Raw genomic sequence first — 17,227 nt, 5'->3', positions numbered from 1 at the left:
GGACTTGGTGTACATTTAAATTACATTCATGTTGCATACTTTTATTTTTATTTGCCACTTAACCGTTCAATGCTAGACTGTAGTCGTAAAAAAGTGAAGTTAATGGAATGGAAAGTTTTATTCTTCAATGCCCCAACCACTCAAAAAAAATATTGGTAGAGCAATTGTGATTAATAGCACTAAGTAAGAATGTGTATAAAAAACGTACTGTATTAGGTTACCGTTTGCACTTGCAAAGTATGAATAAATAAAACAGAAGTTAACAAATGCTGGCTGAACAATATAAAATATAATTAATTATATCTATAAAAGCCTACAGAATTTAGATATAACACAATCCGCCTGCTTGCAGTTTGTCTGAGGCTGTCTAATGTTATAATCTGGATTTGCTCTATTTATAACACTTGAAATGTTCACTCTTAAATTAGATTTATTAACTTTGATGGGCCATGGTACAATGTACCGCTTCAGTCGGACGTATGTACAGTGTGTGCCAGTTCTCGCCGTGCTTGTGGGTCTTGGCCACCACATCAGGTTCAGCAGCAACAGCATGTCACTTGAGAGACTCTTTCTGTGCTTAAATAAAATGAATTGTGCATCTGTGGATTAACTGATTTTGAAGGCATGGTCACATGTTGACATTTAGATCTCAACTCAAATGTCTTCATCTGCTGTAAGTTGGAACAAGCCGTAACCTCCGACTGAACAGTGAATTTTCACACCAAGAGAATCACGACGAAGCACCCTAATGAATATGTTTAATACCGAACTTACTAATAATCCTTGGGCCTGTATATCATCAGCCTGTCAGTGTGTTCCTGTCCTCCCTCTTTTCCCTCACTGTAAACTGTGTCTCGTTTCAGTGGAAGGCCCGACATGCCGTGAGGCTTCAGGGTCGCCCTTAAACCCCGCCGGGCCGTTAATGACCTTCCCCTGTTATCACTTCGCCGCTACTCCTCACACCTGCGCTCAAGAATAATATTTACTCTGCCTGTCATGTCCATATGGCGAGCGTGTGTGTGTTCCCGTCTTTGACGTTGATGTCGATGAAGACTTCCAAGCGACTGTGTGAAACTTAGTTTTCTCAGGGAAAGTGAGAGCACAGAGCTGAACACCAGTGCAGGACCAAAGCCTCCCTGGTCACTCATTAACTTTCAATTAGGCGTAACTTCTATGCATAAGCATGAGTGTGTGTGTGTGTATACTCTGCTGCATTTGTGTAGAGGCCAGACAATAACATGCCGGGTGTCTTAAGGTGAATTCTCGTGGCACGCTACTCAGTAAGCTGTGACAAATATGCCATCCGCTCGTGAAACAAGACGCGATTGCTTGAATGAAAGTCATTTTCCTCTGAGGATTTAAACATGGGCAGGGAAGGAGAGAGATGTTTGGGGGTGTTGGGGGGTTGGGTTGCGGTGGAGAGAGGCCAATGTTTTCCTTGTCTGTTTTTCAAAGTTTGAGGAGGCTGGGGAATCATTTATAATGAGAAAGACAACAACTGGAGGATGATTTTTTGCAGCTTTCAGCCGTGAGAGGATCAACGCGGCAGGTTTTTGGGATAGAGACTAATTTCCGCACTTTTGATCCCCCCCACTAATTTTCTGAAATGCAACGTGCTCTTGCTGTTTTAGAGTTTTTTTTTAGAGTTTGAGGGTGTTGAAGTGAAAATGGAGAAACAAGGAAAGTAAAAGCTAAACATGGCAGATTATCAGAGATCATTCGTGTAACACTGTTTAGCCAAGCACAGGAGGTGCCTGGAAAAGCGTTTTAGTCACTAAAGGTGAGCTAACAGAATTGCTTAAGGGCATAATGTTAAATATATTCTGGATATGTGCTCAGGGGTTTTTCTTTTGCATGGCAAAATCAACCACGCCACCACGCGAGCCAAGCAGCAGCACGTTAGATTAACCCAACATCAGTCTGGATCTGTCTGAAGAGACATAAATCTGTCTTCCCTGGTCAAATTGGCTGCTGGCTCTATAGTTTCTCCATTAGCATATCACTATTTTCACTGTAGGGGTCGACGGTAGCTCAGTGGTGGAGCGATTCCTCTTTCAGCTTGAAGGTTGTGGGTTTGATTCCTGGCTCTGCTAGTCTACATGCCTTGGGCAAGACAGAAAACTAGAAAAATGCTACCATTTATTGTCAGCACGATAGATTTAGTCAAAGTTTCCTTTCACTGAGGTAGTTTTCACTCCAGGGTTTTGTATTTTCACTGTTTCTCTTCCTTTTTGTTTGATTTTTAAATGTCAGCGATATGCAGTGTGTGCTACAATAAGTCATACAATGTAAACTCATCTACTCTCACCAGTACTATAACTTTAATCAGTGCACGTTTTACAATCCTAAAAGCCTGAAACTGCTCATATCAGCTCTCTTTAAATCACTCCTCACATTTTGTCTGATCGGTTGCAGCTCTTCTTCATATTGCGGTGCTCCTCTGCTCAAGGGAAAAGTGGCATTTTGTCCTTTGGATTTGCAGAATTTCGCTGACATTGTCGCTTTTTGAAAGGTACGCCAAACAATTCGCAGTTCACGAGAGCATAATGAAAAAAAAAATGCAGATTTTGAAGTCTGACTACTATTAACAGCATTTCTCCAACGGCTGCGCACGTGACTGGTCTGATTTACAAGGGAGTTCAGTAGAAACATACGATGAACTGTGTTCTAATGTTTATTTATTGACTGTTCTGTTTTTGAGAGGTTATAAGTGTTCACCAGGCACTGGTTAATAATGAATCATATTTGGTATAGTATGTAAAAAGCAAGAATACTTCTTATTTTTAAGTTGCAGTGACAAATGTGAATAAATCTGTGCAAAACAAGCACAGTACAGAAGCCGCCAGTGAGTTGTACTTCTTACTGGTTGTTTATTGGGGTCTGTAGTTCCCTGTTGTGTAAAATAAATCTCAATTTACTAATGAATGCGTCTGCACTCTGCCTCCTCAGTGCTGTCTTCATCATCCCCAAGGAGAGCAAAATGTGCTCTCTCCCCAGATGTCGCAACAAAAGCCCTCATCATAACACGACTGCAAAAAGCTCCTCTACGGATGGGTGTGTATTTGCTGCCATCTAGTGGACACACGTGATGGGTTTGTTTGTTGTAAAGTAAGGTTTGTACAATAGGGGTCACTATCAGGTCATTTTTTCACATTTCCATAACTGTTGTTTATGCAGCCTCAGCAGGCCATGTTTTATTGCTGTGGGAAGCAGCCTGCGCTATGTAAAGTGACCACTAGATGTCAGTAATGGACTAGGTGAACATGGGCCTTCAGATTCAGGATTCATAGATGGTGTTTGTAGTCTTTTCTGACTTCTTTAAACCTCTCATCCATTGTATTTGTGATTTCTCTCTTGCTGTTACTGTTGTCATTTAAATTATTATTTATATGACATTATTGGAAGCCCGGTTTGAGTGCAGGTCTTTCTGTGTGGACTTTTGCAAGTTCTCCACGTGTCCTGTCCAGAGTGCACCGCGTCTTTCGCCCGATGGCGGCAGGAATCTGCTCCCTCATGTGAGGATAAAGCGATTACGTTTCCCAATAAGTGTGTCTAAGGACAGAGGACGTTGCTTCACGTACAGATTGTAAATCCCTCTGAGGCAAACCGTGATTTGAGCATTTGGGACATTTTATGTGGTTTTATCTCCAAATGTTCTGTCTTATATATCAAATGTCAGGCACTGTGAACTGTCGACAAAGGTGGATGGGTGTGTTTTTTTTTTTTTTATCTTCCATTCAGCTTTATAGTGCTCTCACGGATGTCATAAAACATGAAGGTGCCTTTCCTTTCCACTGCAGGAACTCGTATCAGGTAGACTTTTTATTTAGAAGTTCCTACAAGTTATGGGAGGAGATTGTGGTTGCTTTACCTGAGTGAATGTGTTCATTATTTGTAATGAACTCTCCAAATCTAGAGTTCGTATGTGTTTTTATACAGTGTGTGTATGTGTTGATGGGTGCTCAGAATACTTTTTTCTTTCCAGAGCAGGGGCAGGAACACCTCTCTCTTTTTACCCTCCCCAAACTCTGCATCCCACCCTCCTCACCCCCTTCGTTGCACCCTCCTCCACTCTCAGCTCTCTACCTTCCCCTCCTAAGTGTAGATTTGTCAGGGCTGTGCACATAACCCCACCACCAACCCCAACCCCCCCCCTGCTCCCCCATTTCTCTCGGACAGTTTTCACTCCACCAGTTCTGCACCGTGCCGGGCCTGGAGAGGAGTAAGGGAGCGGAAAGAGGAGCAAGAGGAGAGGATTTGGTGAACCAAGGGGAGACAGACCGAGGAGAGGGACCATGGCTGCTCTCTCTGACTTCCTGAAGACCTGGGTTTTACTGCAGACCTTGTGTCTGGCTCTGGCCCAAGTGGTGAGTGGACAGTGGAGGTTGAGACCTGCTCGTCTTCTTTATTTTTGGGGTTCTGTGAGGGCCTTTGGAACAAGCCAGCGAAAAACTCTGGACATCTTCAGGTGGTGTTATGGGTTGTGTCTTGTCTTAGTCCTGGTTAGGCTGATCATAATGCATGCAGTTAAATAGAAAAAGAAACTAAAGCAAATATGAATATGGTATGTGTTTGCTGCTGTGGAGACAAAAATGAAACTGGACTATCTTCTGTGGATTATGATTATTATCATGCTTGGACTCTTATCTGTTCTTAACCAAGGAGCTTTATATTGAATCTAAGGATTTTTTTTTCATTTCATCGGTTGTGTTTTTTGGGAAAGGCTTGCATTGAAGATTAAGTTAAGAAAAACTTTTTTAGTAGTTTTTCCGGAGCAAACAAAACAGAGATGGAATTCACTGAGCTTAACACACACACACACACACACACACACACACACACACACACACACACACACACTGTCCACTGGGTGTGAAAATCCCTGTTCAAACAGACACTTACACGTTAAACTGGACTTCTGACTTTTTTCACTTTAAAGGATTATTTTTTTTACTTCTAAATTGGGCTTGAACACTTTGCAGAATTCTAAGCTGGATTATTACCTGATGGACCGTTACACTGACATGATATTCAATAGAGGATGATGAGGATGGTGGGGGGGTAAACAGTGCCTGTCTCATGACCCCTCCTCCCACATCCCTCTTCAGTCCCTTGTTCTCACCGACATTTTTCACAAATTCTATTGAATATTTACCCAAATTTCTAGTGACATACACGAGAATGAACTGATATATTATTTGTTGTTTTACCATTAATATTACTTAATTACTTATTTATTAATTATTTATGCATTATTGCTATACTTACTTGTTATTGCCTAATAAGAAGGCATACAGTAATAAGTACAGCACATATGGCCTATTTTGCAATGCTGCTGTCTAATGGATATGATGTAGCTCATTTTTTTTGTGTTTAAATACAGTTTAATGAAAAACATTTCAATATTACTTATAGATTAAGCTGTTATTACTGTAAAGTGAAAGAATATTGAGCTTGTTATTTGTAACTTTTAGTGTTATTCTCATATTTTTATACATGATTCTGCACTTTATAACACGAGTCTAAATGTTGTTTTCTGTCTGTGACTCAGAGGGGCCCACCTGGACTCCAGGGCCAGCCCGGCCCACCAGGCCCATCTGGCACTCCCGGATCAGATGGCATTGATGTGAGTATCCACACAGGTTTGCCTGACAGCTTTGTCACAAAGACCATCTTTGTGCCTTGAGAAATACCTCACCCCGTGCTGCCCTGCGAGACTGGAGTCTTACCAGCAGATGGCACTGCATATGAAAACACACCGGCACAAAAGACCACTGTTCCCAGCAAAGAGAGAGGGGTCTTTGAGAAGGGACCCTGCGCTCAATCCCGACCTTGTCTCCCAGTAATGTGATACATTTCAGTTATTCTCGGGGGTTAACTACACACAGGTTGAACAAATATGTTGAAATGGAGGCTCCTTGTCCAGTAGAGCAAGTAACGAACAGCATGTAGATCATTACAGTTCTATGATCTAAAGTCAGAAAACCTTTGATTTTTGTTAACGCTCCAACAGCAGGTATATGTTGGAGCGTTAACAGTATTGTAAAGCAAACGAGAAACATAGAGTTTCTTAGTTTAAACTAAAAAATTGTCTAAACATATCTGAAACAAAACCAAAGAAGAAGAACCAGAAAGTATAGTTGCAGCTAAATACAGTTTTGTGCAAAGGTCTCAGGGCAGCACAAGATTTATTGTTTTTATGTCAGACAAAATTGTTGATTATTGGCATTAACATTGTTATGATATGACTGAAAGTTGGTCTTATGTTTTTGCAATGAGTGCTCAAGCATGTCTGGAATCAACCTGGTGTGATAATAGTAGGACAAACACAGATATAACCAGTAACATAAGAACCCGTAGGTCACACTAAACACTTGACACTTGAACCTTAAGAAGCTGTTTTTCTTCTCTTAAAAACTAGTTATTTTAAGACTGCGTACAAATTCCCTATATTTTCTGGATGTATTCCAATGAAATGTACAGTACTGTATGTGTGTTGTGAATGCCAACAACAGAATCGGTACCAGTCCCAATATGCCTATAATTAAATCTCTCCGTCTCTCTGCAGGGGGAGAAAGGACCTCCTGGGCCTCCTGGACCATCTGTAAGTTTTCACTGTGTTTTTTTTATTAGATTGTGTAAAAAAAACATATTGCATATTTGATTTTATGTTTCTTTGGCTTGGATATGACAATGGTGTGTTTGTATTAATATAGGGACAAAAGGGAGAACCGGGAGAACCAGGTCCTGATGGAGTGCCAGGAGAGAACGGCATCGATGTACGTAAACAGACTGACGTGTGTGTGTGTGTGTGTGTGTGTGTGTGTGTGTGATCGAAAAGGAATTCGAGAGCATGAAATATGAGAGTGCAAGGAAGCAAGACATGAATATGACATGTGCATAAGAAAACTGTTTACTGGCTAAATGTGGCAGGAGAGAGAAAAAGTGTAATCTCATTCCCACGGGAATAATATGACGATATGAGTCAACCATTGATAAATTAACAAACACAGTACCCTTTTTATGTGAAATAGCGTTACTGTGTCACACGGTCTAGCCATTTGCTCCTAGAGATGGAGAATTCTGTGTGTTTATGGTGTGAAATCATGTTTGAAAAATACTCTTTAAGTAGACAAACATATTCTGCGTGTTTGATAGTAATGAGCTGAAAGAACTGCGTTTCAACGATTCCCCTGATAATAATTGTAACGCAGGTTCTCTGAAGGTAATCAGTGTACATCAACGTCACACGCAGAAAATAAACACACTCGCATTCCTCTGAGATTTAGACAGTAATCCGCCCTGGAATGTCAATCTCAGGTTTGTTTCCTAATTGCCTGTGAGAACAATGTCAGTTTTGATCAAACGTTTGATTATACCTATCGCAAGGTGAATTCAAGTCACATGTAGCCAGTGGAAAGCATTGATAATAAACTGATAATAAGCCTCTTTTTTTTAGCCATGCGACCTCTATAATATGCCGGTGTTCTTTATTTCTTCTTCTCTTCAGGGTTTGATTGGAGCAAAGGGTGACCGAGGTCCAATTGGAAGCCCCGGCCCTAAGGCAAGTGTCTAATCCGCCACCTGGAGACATTATCAGAACACGCTGTTGTTCTGTAGATAAAACCCTGGAAGTCCCAATATTAGCATTTGTTACTGGGGGGTGGTGGAATAAATCTTCTTATCCTGCCCTAGTGATGTTGAGCATGACACTGCCCACCCCTTGCTTGTAAGAGAATGCTTATTTGCTGTGTCTCTGAAGATTTTCCTTTCATCGCTGATAAAATATTGTTTCACTTTCAGTCAAACACTTCACGCCTTCAGGATACTGTCATCATTTATTTGTGTAGCAGTCTAACATGTTAACCTTTAGAGTTAAAATTGCTGTTCTCTGCTGTCCGCAGGGCAAACCCGGGCCAAGCGGCGAGCTCGGTTCTCCGGTGAGTAAATTCATTATTTTCTACATGGAGAGGTTAATTATTTGAATACACAATTATGGTTTTTTTAATGAATAGCTTACACTTAAAACACAGGTAAAGAAAATAAATGTGCAATTGAACCTCCCACTTGAGTAAAAGTACAGAAATATAATCAGCAACATCCTATAGTTGCCATTAATGATGATATTAATCCAATGATTACCGTGTTGGCATCCCATAACCCACAAATTAAACATGCCATGAGTTTTCAATACTCGATACATATAGTATGATTGAATGAATTAATGATCGTTATCCTACTTCTAATTTTTCTTATTAAAATATACAGGCTGACTGTGCTCTCCTTGTCGGTTGCTATGATCTCTTTATGTCACTAGATGTCACTATGCCATCTTTCAAGAAAGATGCACAAAGTAGATTCAACTGTTTCTGTATGTGATAAAAAAGAGTGATAAAAAGAGGACCACAAGAGGAACAGTTATGGAAGCACTGGTTTAATCTGTAATGCATACTATATTATGAGTGTACTGTGCTTTTTTTTTTGCTGCCAGAGATATGCAGTGGAGTTTAAAGTGGCATATAAAATGAGTATACAAGTGTGTAAATTAGTAAAAAAGTGACATGACAAATGAGGTCTCATAAGGCTGACATGATACCTATGAACTGACCTCATCATTTGATGACTAATCCTTGACATATTGTCATCCAGCTGGTCTCATAAGGCAACATCTTAATCACTTTCCCATTTTTTTTTTCTCCATGCCTGAATGCCGGCAACAGATGTGCCCTTTTGGGTGCAGTATACCCAGATGTGGAAGTTACTTTCTCCAGCTGGCATTTCTTGACAAAGCCTTACGGAAAAAAAAATCAGAGATCCCAGTAAATGCAAGGGCAGGTAATTCACATTACATGTGATACAATCAGACACCACTAGGTGGTGTTCTGTGTCCATTTATCCCATAGCGTCGAGTCTGTAAGTCCAGAATCACACAATGTCAAAGCCTTTGTTAGCATTAGTAGTGTGTCATTGGCAGGTGTCTTATCTGCGAGCTGTGCTCATGTTCTTGTACTGGCTCGTGCTGCACAAACAGAAGATCCTGCCCCTGTGGGATGTGTGTGTGCCTTTAAGGAGGCTTACACTGCGTGTTTTTAATTAATACCAGGCAAAAGACACGGCACATATACACTGATTGGATTATGTGTCTTTGTTTTTTATCCTGTGAGCTGTTTACTCTGCACTCTGACACAGTACGGGCACAAACTGAGCTGCCGTTATTAATTGGGTTTCGCCAACAGTATTGGCGACTGCGATTGGTTCCAGCTGTTACATTGTAATTAACCCCTTGTCCATTCCATCCACACAGGGAATAGGCCTCCCAGGACTGGCTGTAAGTAGCTTGTTTGGTATAATACAGTTACGCATTATTCACTCACATGGGAGTGCTGTGACACGTGTATGTGTACTCTCTGTTTTCGTATTATAGGGTATCCCTGGGCCAATTGGTCTTCCTGGTGAAATTGGGCTAACTGGATCAAAGGTAAGGACACCAGCAGTAATGTATCAGACTGCTTACAAACATGTAATACACTGCACTAATCATTGCCTTTTTAGTGTTATATTTACAGTCCCTTTCTGTCCTCTGTGTAGGGCATCATGGGACCACCTGGGGCTCCAGGAGTTTCTGGACTTCCTGGCAAGCCTGTAAGTGTCCAATCGTGCGTTTTTTGACTAGAAAGCATCTTATTTAGCTGCCGTCTTAATGTGGTTTATGCTGAATATCACATTGTTGTTCGTGAGACTAAACAAAACATCTTGCGTTTCGACAATACACTGAAGTACACAAACTCAGGTATGCTCTCGAAATTAAAGCTCAAAGTCTTACAGTATTACTTCAGATTATTTCTTACGTGATAATTTTTTTCCAAGTTCATGTTTTGAAAGTCAGCTTGCCACTTGGTAGAGGATAGCCACTGTAGTCTGTTGGCTAATACCAGTATTATTTGTCTCAATATAGCAACAGAAAGTCATTTTATTTCCAGTTATACACATACATACATTCATTTTTATATCATTTCTAATGACAATCCCTAAATAAATGTTTGTCACATGCAAAATAATTCAATAATATTCTATGGTGGAAAACTGTGGCTTTTATTCAGGTTATGTCACCACACTATGTTGTCAATTACTTACTCTCTAATAATTAAAACAAAATTCCTCTCATAGCCGAATATGGTTTTTTGGTGAGATATCACACACAGTTTTGAGTGGTACACTATTAAGTCTATTTCCCAGTGGTGTGATTCCTAGAAGGGAAAGGAGCTTGTCTTCATTGAGAGTGATGTTCCGTGCCCATGGGGGTGTATTTTTGTAGCTTTAGTGCTATCCTAGGGCAAATAAACCTACATTAGATCAGCGGGCTGTCTTATCTGACTTTAGCAGGAGTACATCATGTGCCGTAGAGATGCTTGCTAACTTAATCTTTGAACACAGAGAGGTAAAAAAGATGAAGGGACACATACCGAGAAAGTGAGAACGCAAAAGTGCCGGCTCATCTCCAGGGCAGAAGATCCAACATGTCTGTCTGTCATCTGTGACCAGAGAACTTTCTTGACCCATCTATCGATTGATACGTCTTTCTGTTTCTCTAGGGTCCTCCGGGAAAGTTTATCGGAGGGGAAGAGGGTAGTGCAGACTTCCAGGTAAGATACAATCACATCTCCCTACTTCCAAATCTGCTTTTACTTTACATAATCTGCTTATTTCCCTCTCTCCATAACAGTGTCCTCTTAATTGTCCAGCAGGACTAAAAGGTCCTCAGGGACTGCAGGGAGTCAAGGTACGCCTCTTTGTTTTTGACAACAGTTTTTTTTTTTTTTTACAACATTGCTGGAACACCATTTTGACATTGTTTTGCCTACCAGGGACACAAAGGACGTGCTGGTGTTCTTGGAGATGCTGGCAGCATCGGAAAACCGGTAAGCTGAGCGATCGCTGCTTGAAAAGCGCACACAGAATGCCCTCAAACACCCATACTTAAGTACATGTTGTAGAGTCTTGCACATTCACACAACATTCAAGACCAGCGAAGGCAAGGATTAGCTCTAATGAAGCCTCACGAGGCGCGCACATGACTGGCACTAATCTGGCTGTGATTAGTCATACCTGGCCCTGGCCCCTGCATTCAGCAGCTAGATGAAAGTGGCGGTGAAGATCCAGGTACGTAGAAGCAAGGATGAGAGAGTCAGGGTTCACATAGTCCTCTCCACCTCACTGTATTGAGCAGAGCTAATGAGCGCACAGTGGGCTCCAAGGGAGCGTCTAACCAAGCCCAAGGAATTAGCCTCTGATCTTGCCACACAAGGAGTCTTCTGGCAGTGCTTATATTCTTTAAACACTCAGCACAGCAAGTAATGTAGAAGACCTGCCCTGACTCAATGATGCTCTATGATGCTGCTCTCTTTTCTTCTTTTTGAGGACAGTTGGCACGAGCCAGCGTTTACATCTCCACTAGCTGTCAGGACTAAAGCACCACCGATGATAAATGTGTTTGTGTTGTAGTATCGCTTTATTGACGGCTCCGTGGGTGCCAAAGACCCACAAGATTAGTGGACAAGATCAATATCACATTTATCACTACAGTACTGAAAAAATACACGACACCAGCTCCATGCGGTTGTTGTATTTGATGGATTCTATGATGGACAGAAATTACATGATGGCGGCGCCAGCAGCAATTTACACCAGTGATGCTGGTAGGTTAATAAGTTGACCTACCCCAAAAGAACCCTGGAGGCAATTTGCTTACCTTAGCACATCTTAACTTAGCATAAAAACTGGGTCTTGATAATATGGTCTGTCAAATGTACATCACCAGCATCACAAGTATTTCATAATCACCCACACAAATCTAAAACAGACATGATAGAGCTACTGTTCGGCAAGTTTCTGAAAATGTGTTGAATGCACCCTGATTGGCAGCAGGGTTGATACAGAGGGCGGGAGAGAATGAGAATAACTGATCAACCTCCCCTTTTTATCTTTTCCACCAGGGCCCCAAGGGAGAAAATGGCATCTCTGGGGAACAGGGCATCCCAGGACCTTCGGTATGCTGAAAATTAAACTTTTAACCACCTGGCAAAGTTAGGAATACTTAAAAATATATCGTATTGGCAGAACCGAATGTTCTGCCTGTGACCCCTTACGTCACTTGTTATTTGCTTCTTTCTCAGGGTCCGATAGGTCTGAGGGGTTATCCAGGAATGATGGGTCCTAAAGGAGAGGCAGTGAGTACCACCTTTCTTTTTTTTAATATTCACATATGATATTTGTTTCCTTTTTTATCTTTGGGTACACAGCTGTGACTCATTCTAAGACCGGCACCGATAAAGAGGTACAGCCAAACCTGCTCACACTATAAAAATATCATCTATTACCAGCAATGGGGACATATGGAAATGACGCTAATACAAATCTCTCCCCTCCCTCTAATCAGTTGGGGTTGTCTGGGTCCACGGTACCTCCATCCGTAGTTAATGACCCGCTGTAGCCATCCGTCTTACTGTTAACATTAGCCGCGTTAGCCAAGTTAGGGCCTCGGCTTTGTGCCAAAGCAAGAGTTGCTGGCTCTTGTGTAGCTCCCATTAGTGACGTGAGTTAAGCACTAATTAGCCCTTAATCACAATGAGTTGTAGGCTACCTTGACTTAGCATCTTCTCTGATCTTAAGTAATTGATGGCAATTTTCTCTTTTCCCAAAGGGGCCTCGTGGTTACAAGGGCATCGGCGGACCTGTAGGAATTCCTGGGCCTCCTGTAAGAACCCTCACACCAGCATAAAAACACATATAGTCATTGAAAAGCACATTCCCACAGTTACCCCTTAAGTTCTTTAAGTCACTCTTTGTTGTTTGCAGGGTGAGGAGGGACCTCGGGGACCACCTGGAGAGCCAGGAGACAAGGGAGACAAAGTAGGTGACCCCCGTTCATGTTGTCCCTTAAAGTTTATTGCCCAAGAAGCAACACAACTCATTCAATATTTTTCCAGAGATTGAGTGCAGGTGATCACAAAAAAATACTGAAGCTGATTTGTTTATCCACCACAGGGCGGCCGAGGAATCCAGGGCCCGCAGGGTGGAGTTGGCAAAAAGGGAGAGAATGTGAGCAAGAACTCTTTTGTTGTTGTGTGCTACACAGTTTCATCTGGAGAGCGTGCCAGAGAAAGTCCATTCATTTGTCTGCTTTTTCAGGGTCTGCCGGGCATTGATGGGAAAGATGGCACACCTGGTATTCCTGGAATCAAGGTAAGGGCTGCCAGCCGTGATAATGATGAGTAACTTCAATCACAGTAAAAGATGGCAAGTAATTCATCTGCTGTTGTGCGTCCTGCAGGGCAGCCCCGGCCAGGCTGGGATGCCTGGTCCTCCTGGTCCTCAGGGAGCAGCGGTGAGTGATCTCTCAGTTTAGTGCTGGGCAGGTGGGATTTTTATCTAAGGATGCATGTGCCCCATTAAAGGCACATGCAAATAAACCTGTCTGTAAATGGTTATTTAACAAGGCAGACCATGTAGGGGGTGGATGTTTTCTCCTCTTTACTTCAGCAAAGCCAGAACACAGATGGAGGAGATGCAAAGTAGCCTGTACATTTTAGTATATTTTGTTTTCTGGGCACTCATCCAGGTAAACAGTGACCCTGTGACCAACACTCTTTTAGAATTTAAACCACCTTGAAATGGCATTCTCCCTCCCACTGTGAGTAATTTATCACAATCGGAGCAGTGCGTATATAGCGTGTGTGTGCCTATGTTTGTGTGTGTGCGCATCATCCTGACTAAGGGCTAATGGAGCATGGGATGCACACTTTCCTGTGTGGTCACTGCAGTGACACTAAGGCTGTAAAAACACCATACCCCCCCCCCCCCCCCCCCGCTGCATTGCTTCCAAATGTATGGGCCCACAGGTTAGCCTTGAGGTATTGTAGTTTAGCCCAGACTGGTCTGTAAAAAATCTTTCAATTTACCAAATACTTTGAAACATTTGTTTTTGTTATTTAAAAGAAAAAAAAGATAGTTTTTTGATTTTGGATACCTTACTGTACTATGTCTCCAAAATGTGGCCATTTTTGGAGAAAAAAAACTTTAGTCCAAAATTTGACAAAAACGACATATATACTGTCGTCCAAAATCTGACAATTTTTTTGAAAAACGTTTTTTTGGTCCAAAACTTGACAAAAACGTTGTACTATACTATGTAGTACGTCATACTATACTATGTAGTACGTCATACTATACTATGTCTCCAAAATGTGACCATTTTTGGAGAAAAAAAATTTGGTCCAAAATTTGACAAGAACGAGATACTATACTATGTCGTCCAAAATCTGACAATTTTTTTGAAAAACGTTTTTTGGTCCAAAACTTGACAAAAATGTCATACTATACTATGCAGTACGTCATACTAGACTATGTCTCCAAAATGTGACCATTTTTGGAGAAAAAAAATTTGGTCCAAAATTTGACAAAAACGCCATGCTATACTATGTCGTCCAAAATCTGACAATTTTTTTGAAAAACGTTTTTTTGGTCCAAAACTTGACAAAAACGTCATACAATACTATGTAGTATGTCATACTATACTATGTCTCCAAAATGTGACAATTTTTGGAGAAAAAAAATTTGGTCAAAAATTTGACAAAAACGACATACTATACTATGTCGTCCAAAATCTGACAATTTTTTTGAAAAACGTTTTTTTGGTCCAAAACTTGACAAAAACGTCATACAATACTATGTAGTACGTCATACTATACTATGTCTCCATAATGTGGCCATTTTTGGAGAAAAAAAATTTGGTCCAAAATTTGACAAAAACGCCATGCTATATACTATGTCGTCCAAAATCTGAAAATTATTTTGAAAAACGTTTTTTTGTTCCAAAACTTGACAAAAACGTCGTACTATACTATGTAGTACGTCATACTATACTATGTCGTCCAAAATCTGACAATTTTTTTGAAAAACGTTTTTTTGGTCCAAAACTTGACAAAAACGTCATACAATACTATGTAGTACGTCATACTATACTATGTCTCCATAATGTGGCCATTTTTGGAGAAAAAAAATTTGGTCCAAAATTTGACAAAAACACCATGCTATACAATGTCGTCCAAAATCTGAAAATTATTTTTAAAAACGTTTTTTTGGTCCAAAACTTGACAAAAACGTTGTACTATACTATGTAGTACGTTATACTATACTATGTCTCCAAAATGTGACCATTTTTTGAGAAAAAAAATTTGGTCCAAAATTTGACAAAAGCGACATACTATACTATGTCGTCCAAAATCTGACACATTTTTTGAAAAACGTTTTTTTGGTCCAAAACTTGACAAAATAGTCGTACTATACTATAGAGTACTTCATACTATACTATGTCTCTAAAATGTGACCATTTTTGGAGAAAAAAAACTTTGGTCCAAAATTTGACAAAAGCGACATACTATACTATGTCGTCCAAAATCTGACACATTTTTTGAAAAACGTTTTTTTGGTCCAAAACTTGACAAAATAGTCGTACTATACTATAGAGTACTTCATACTATACTATGTCTCTAAAATGTGACCATTTTTGGAGAAAAAAAATTTGGTCCAAAATTTGACAAAAACGCCATGCTATACTATGTCGTCCAAAATCTGCCACATTATTTTGAAAAACGTTTTTTTGTTCCAAAACTTGACAAAAACGTCGTACTATACTATGTAGTACGTCATACTATACTATGTCGTCCAAAATCTGACAATTTTTTTGAAAAACGTTTTTTTGGTCCAAAACTTGACAAAAATGTAATACTATACTATGTAGTACGTCATACTATACTATGTCTCCAAAATGTGGCCATTTCTGGAGAAAAAAAATTTGGTCCAAAATTTGACAAAAACGACATACTATACTATGACGTCCAAAATCTGCCAGATTTTTTGAAAAACTTGTTTTGGTCCAAAACTTGACAAAATAGTCGTACTATACTATAGAGTACTTCATACTATACTATGTCTCTAAAACGTGACCATTTTTGGAGAAAAAAAATTTGGTCCAAAATTTGACAAAAACCACATACTATACTATGTCGTCCAAAATCTGACACATTTTTTGAAAAACGTTTTTTTGGTCCAAAACTTGACAAAATAGTCGTACTATACTATGTAGTACGTCATACAATACTATGTCTCCAAAATGTGACCATTTTTGGAGAAAAAAAATTTGGTCCAAAATTTGACAAAAACACCATGCTATACAATGTCGTCCAAAATCTGCCACATTATTTTGAAAAACGTTTTTTTGTTCCAAAACTTGACAAAAACGTCGTACTATACTATGTAGTACGTCATACTATACTATGTCGTCCAAAATCTGACAATTTTTTTGAAAAACGTTTTTTTGGTCCAAAACTTGACAAAAATGTAATACTATACTATGTAGTACGTCATACTATACTATGTCTCCAAAATGTGGCCATTTCTGGAGAAAAAAAATTTGGTCCAAAATTTGACAGAAACGACATACTATACTATGTCATCCAAAATCTGCCACATTTTTTGAAAAACTTGTTTTGGTCCAAAACTTGACAAAATAGTCGTACTATACTATAGAGTACTTCATACTATACTATGTCTCTAAAATGTGACCAATTTTGGAGAAAAAAAATTTGGTCCAAAATTTGACAAAAACGACATACTATACTATGTCGTCAAAAATCTGACACATTTTTTGAAAAACGTTTTTTTGGTCCAAAACTTGACAAAATAGTCGTACTATACTATAGAGTACTTCATACTATACTATGTCTCTAAAACGTGACCATTTTTGGAGAAAAAAAATTTGGTCCAAAATTTGACAAAAACACCATGCTATACAATGTCGTCCAAAATCTGAAAATTATTTTTAAAAACGTTTTTTTGGTCCAAAACTTGACAAAAACGTTGTACTATACTATGTAGTACGTTATACTATACTATGTCTCTAAAATGTGACCATTTTTTGAGAAAAAAAATTTGGTCCAAAATTTGACAAAAACGACATACTATACTATGTCGTCCAAAATCTGCCACATTTTTTGAAAAACGTTTTTTTGGTCCAAAACTTGACAAAATAGTCGTACTATACTATGTAGTACGTCATACTATACTATGTCTCCAAAATGTGGCCATTTCTGGAGAAAAAAAATTTGGTCCAAAATTTGACAAAAACGACATACTATATACTATGTCGTCCAAAATCTGCCACATTATT

General features: G+C 39.8%; 1 protein-coding gene across 1 annotated transcript in view; it reads left to right on the top strand.

Annotated features, from left to right (window-relative positions):
- col9a2 (procollagen, type IX, alpha 2) overlaps positions 1–17,227 on the top strand; it is a 107,712-nt gene that overhangs the window by 70,727 nt on the left and 19,758 nt on the right. The window contains exons 2-20 of the mRNA XM_083899755.1: positions 4,180–4,367; positions 5,552–5,626; positions 6,569–6,604; positions 6,717–6,779; positions 7,511–7,564; positions 7,905–7,940; positions 9,305–9,328; positions 9,425–9,478; positions 9,589–9,642; positions 10,593–10,643; positions 10,724–10,780; positions 10,866–10,919; positions 11,994–12,047; positions 12,174–12,227; positions 12,701–12,754; positions 12,856–12,909; positions 13,045–13,098; positions 13,189–13,242; positions 13,331–13,384. Of these exons, the coding sequence (XP_083755881.1) occupies positions 4,296–4,367; positions 5,552–5,626; positions 6,569–6,604; positions 6,717–6,779; positions 7,511–7,564; positions 7,905–7,940; positions 9,305–9,328; positions 9,425–9,478; positions 9,589–9,642; positions 10,593–10,643; positions 10,724–10,780; positions 10,866–10,919; positions 11,994–12,047; positions 12,174–12,227; positions 12,701–12,754; positions 12,856–12,909; positions 13,045–13,098; positions 13,189–13,242; positions 13,331–13,384 (1,008 nt within the window). The 5' untranslated portion in view covers positions 4,180–4,295. The remainder of the gene's footprint in view (positions 1–4,179; positions 4,368–5,551; positions 5,627–6,568; positions 6,605–6,716; positions 6,780–7,510; positions 7,565–7,904; positions 7,941–9,304; positions 9,329–9,424; positions 9,479–9,588; positions 9,643–10,592; positions 10,644–10,723; positions 10,781–10,865; positions 10,920–11,993; positions 12,048–12,173; positions 12,228–12,700; positions 12,755–12,855; positions 12,910–13,044; positions 13,099–13,188; positions 13,243–13,330; positions 13,385–17,227) is intronic.

Source organism: Microchirus variegatus, assembly GCF_963457635.1.
Source record: "Microchirus variegatus genome assembly, chromosome: 13".
Taxonomy (NCBI): Eukaryota; Metazoa; Chordata; class Actinopteri; order Pleuronectiformes; family Soleidae; genus Microchirus; species Microchirus variegatus.
The sequence above is the reverse complement of the archived record's forward strand: the minus strand, read 5'-3'. Positions and strand labels throughout refer to the sequence as shown.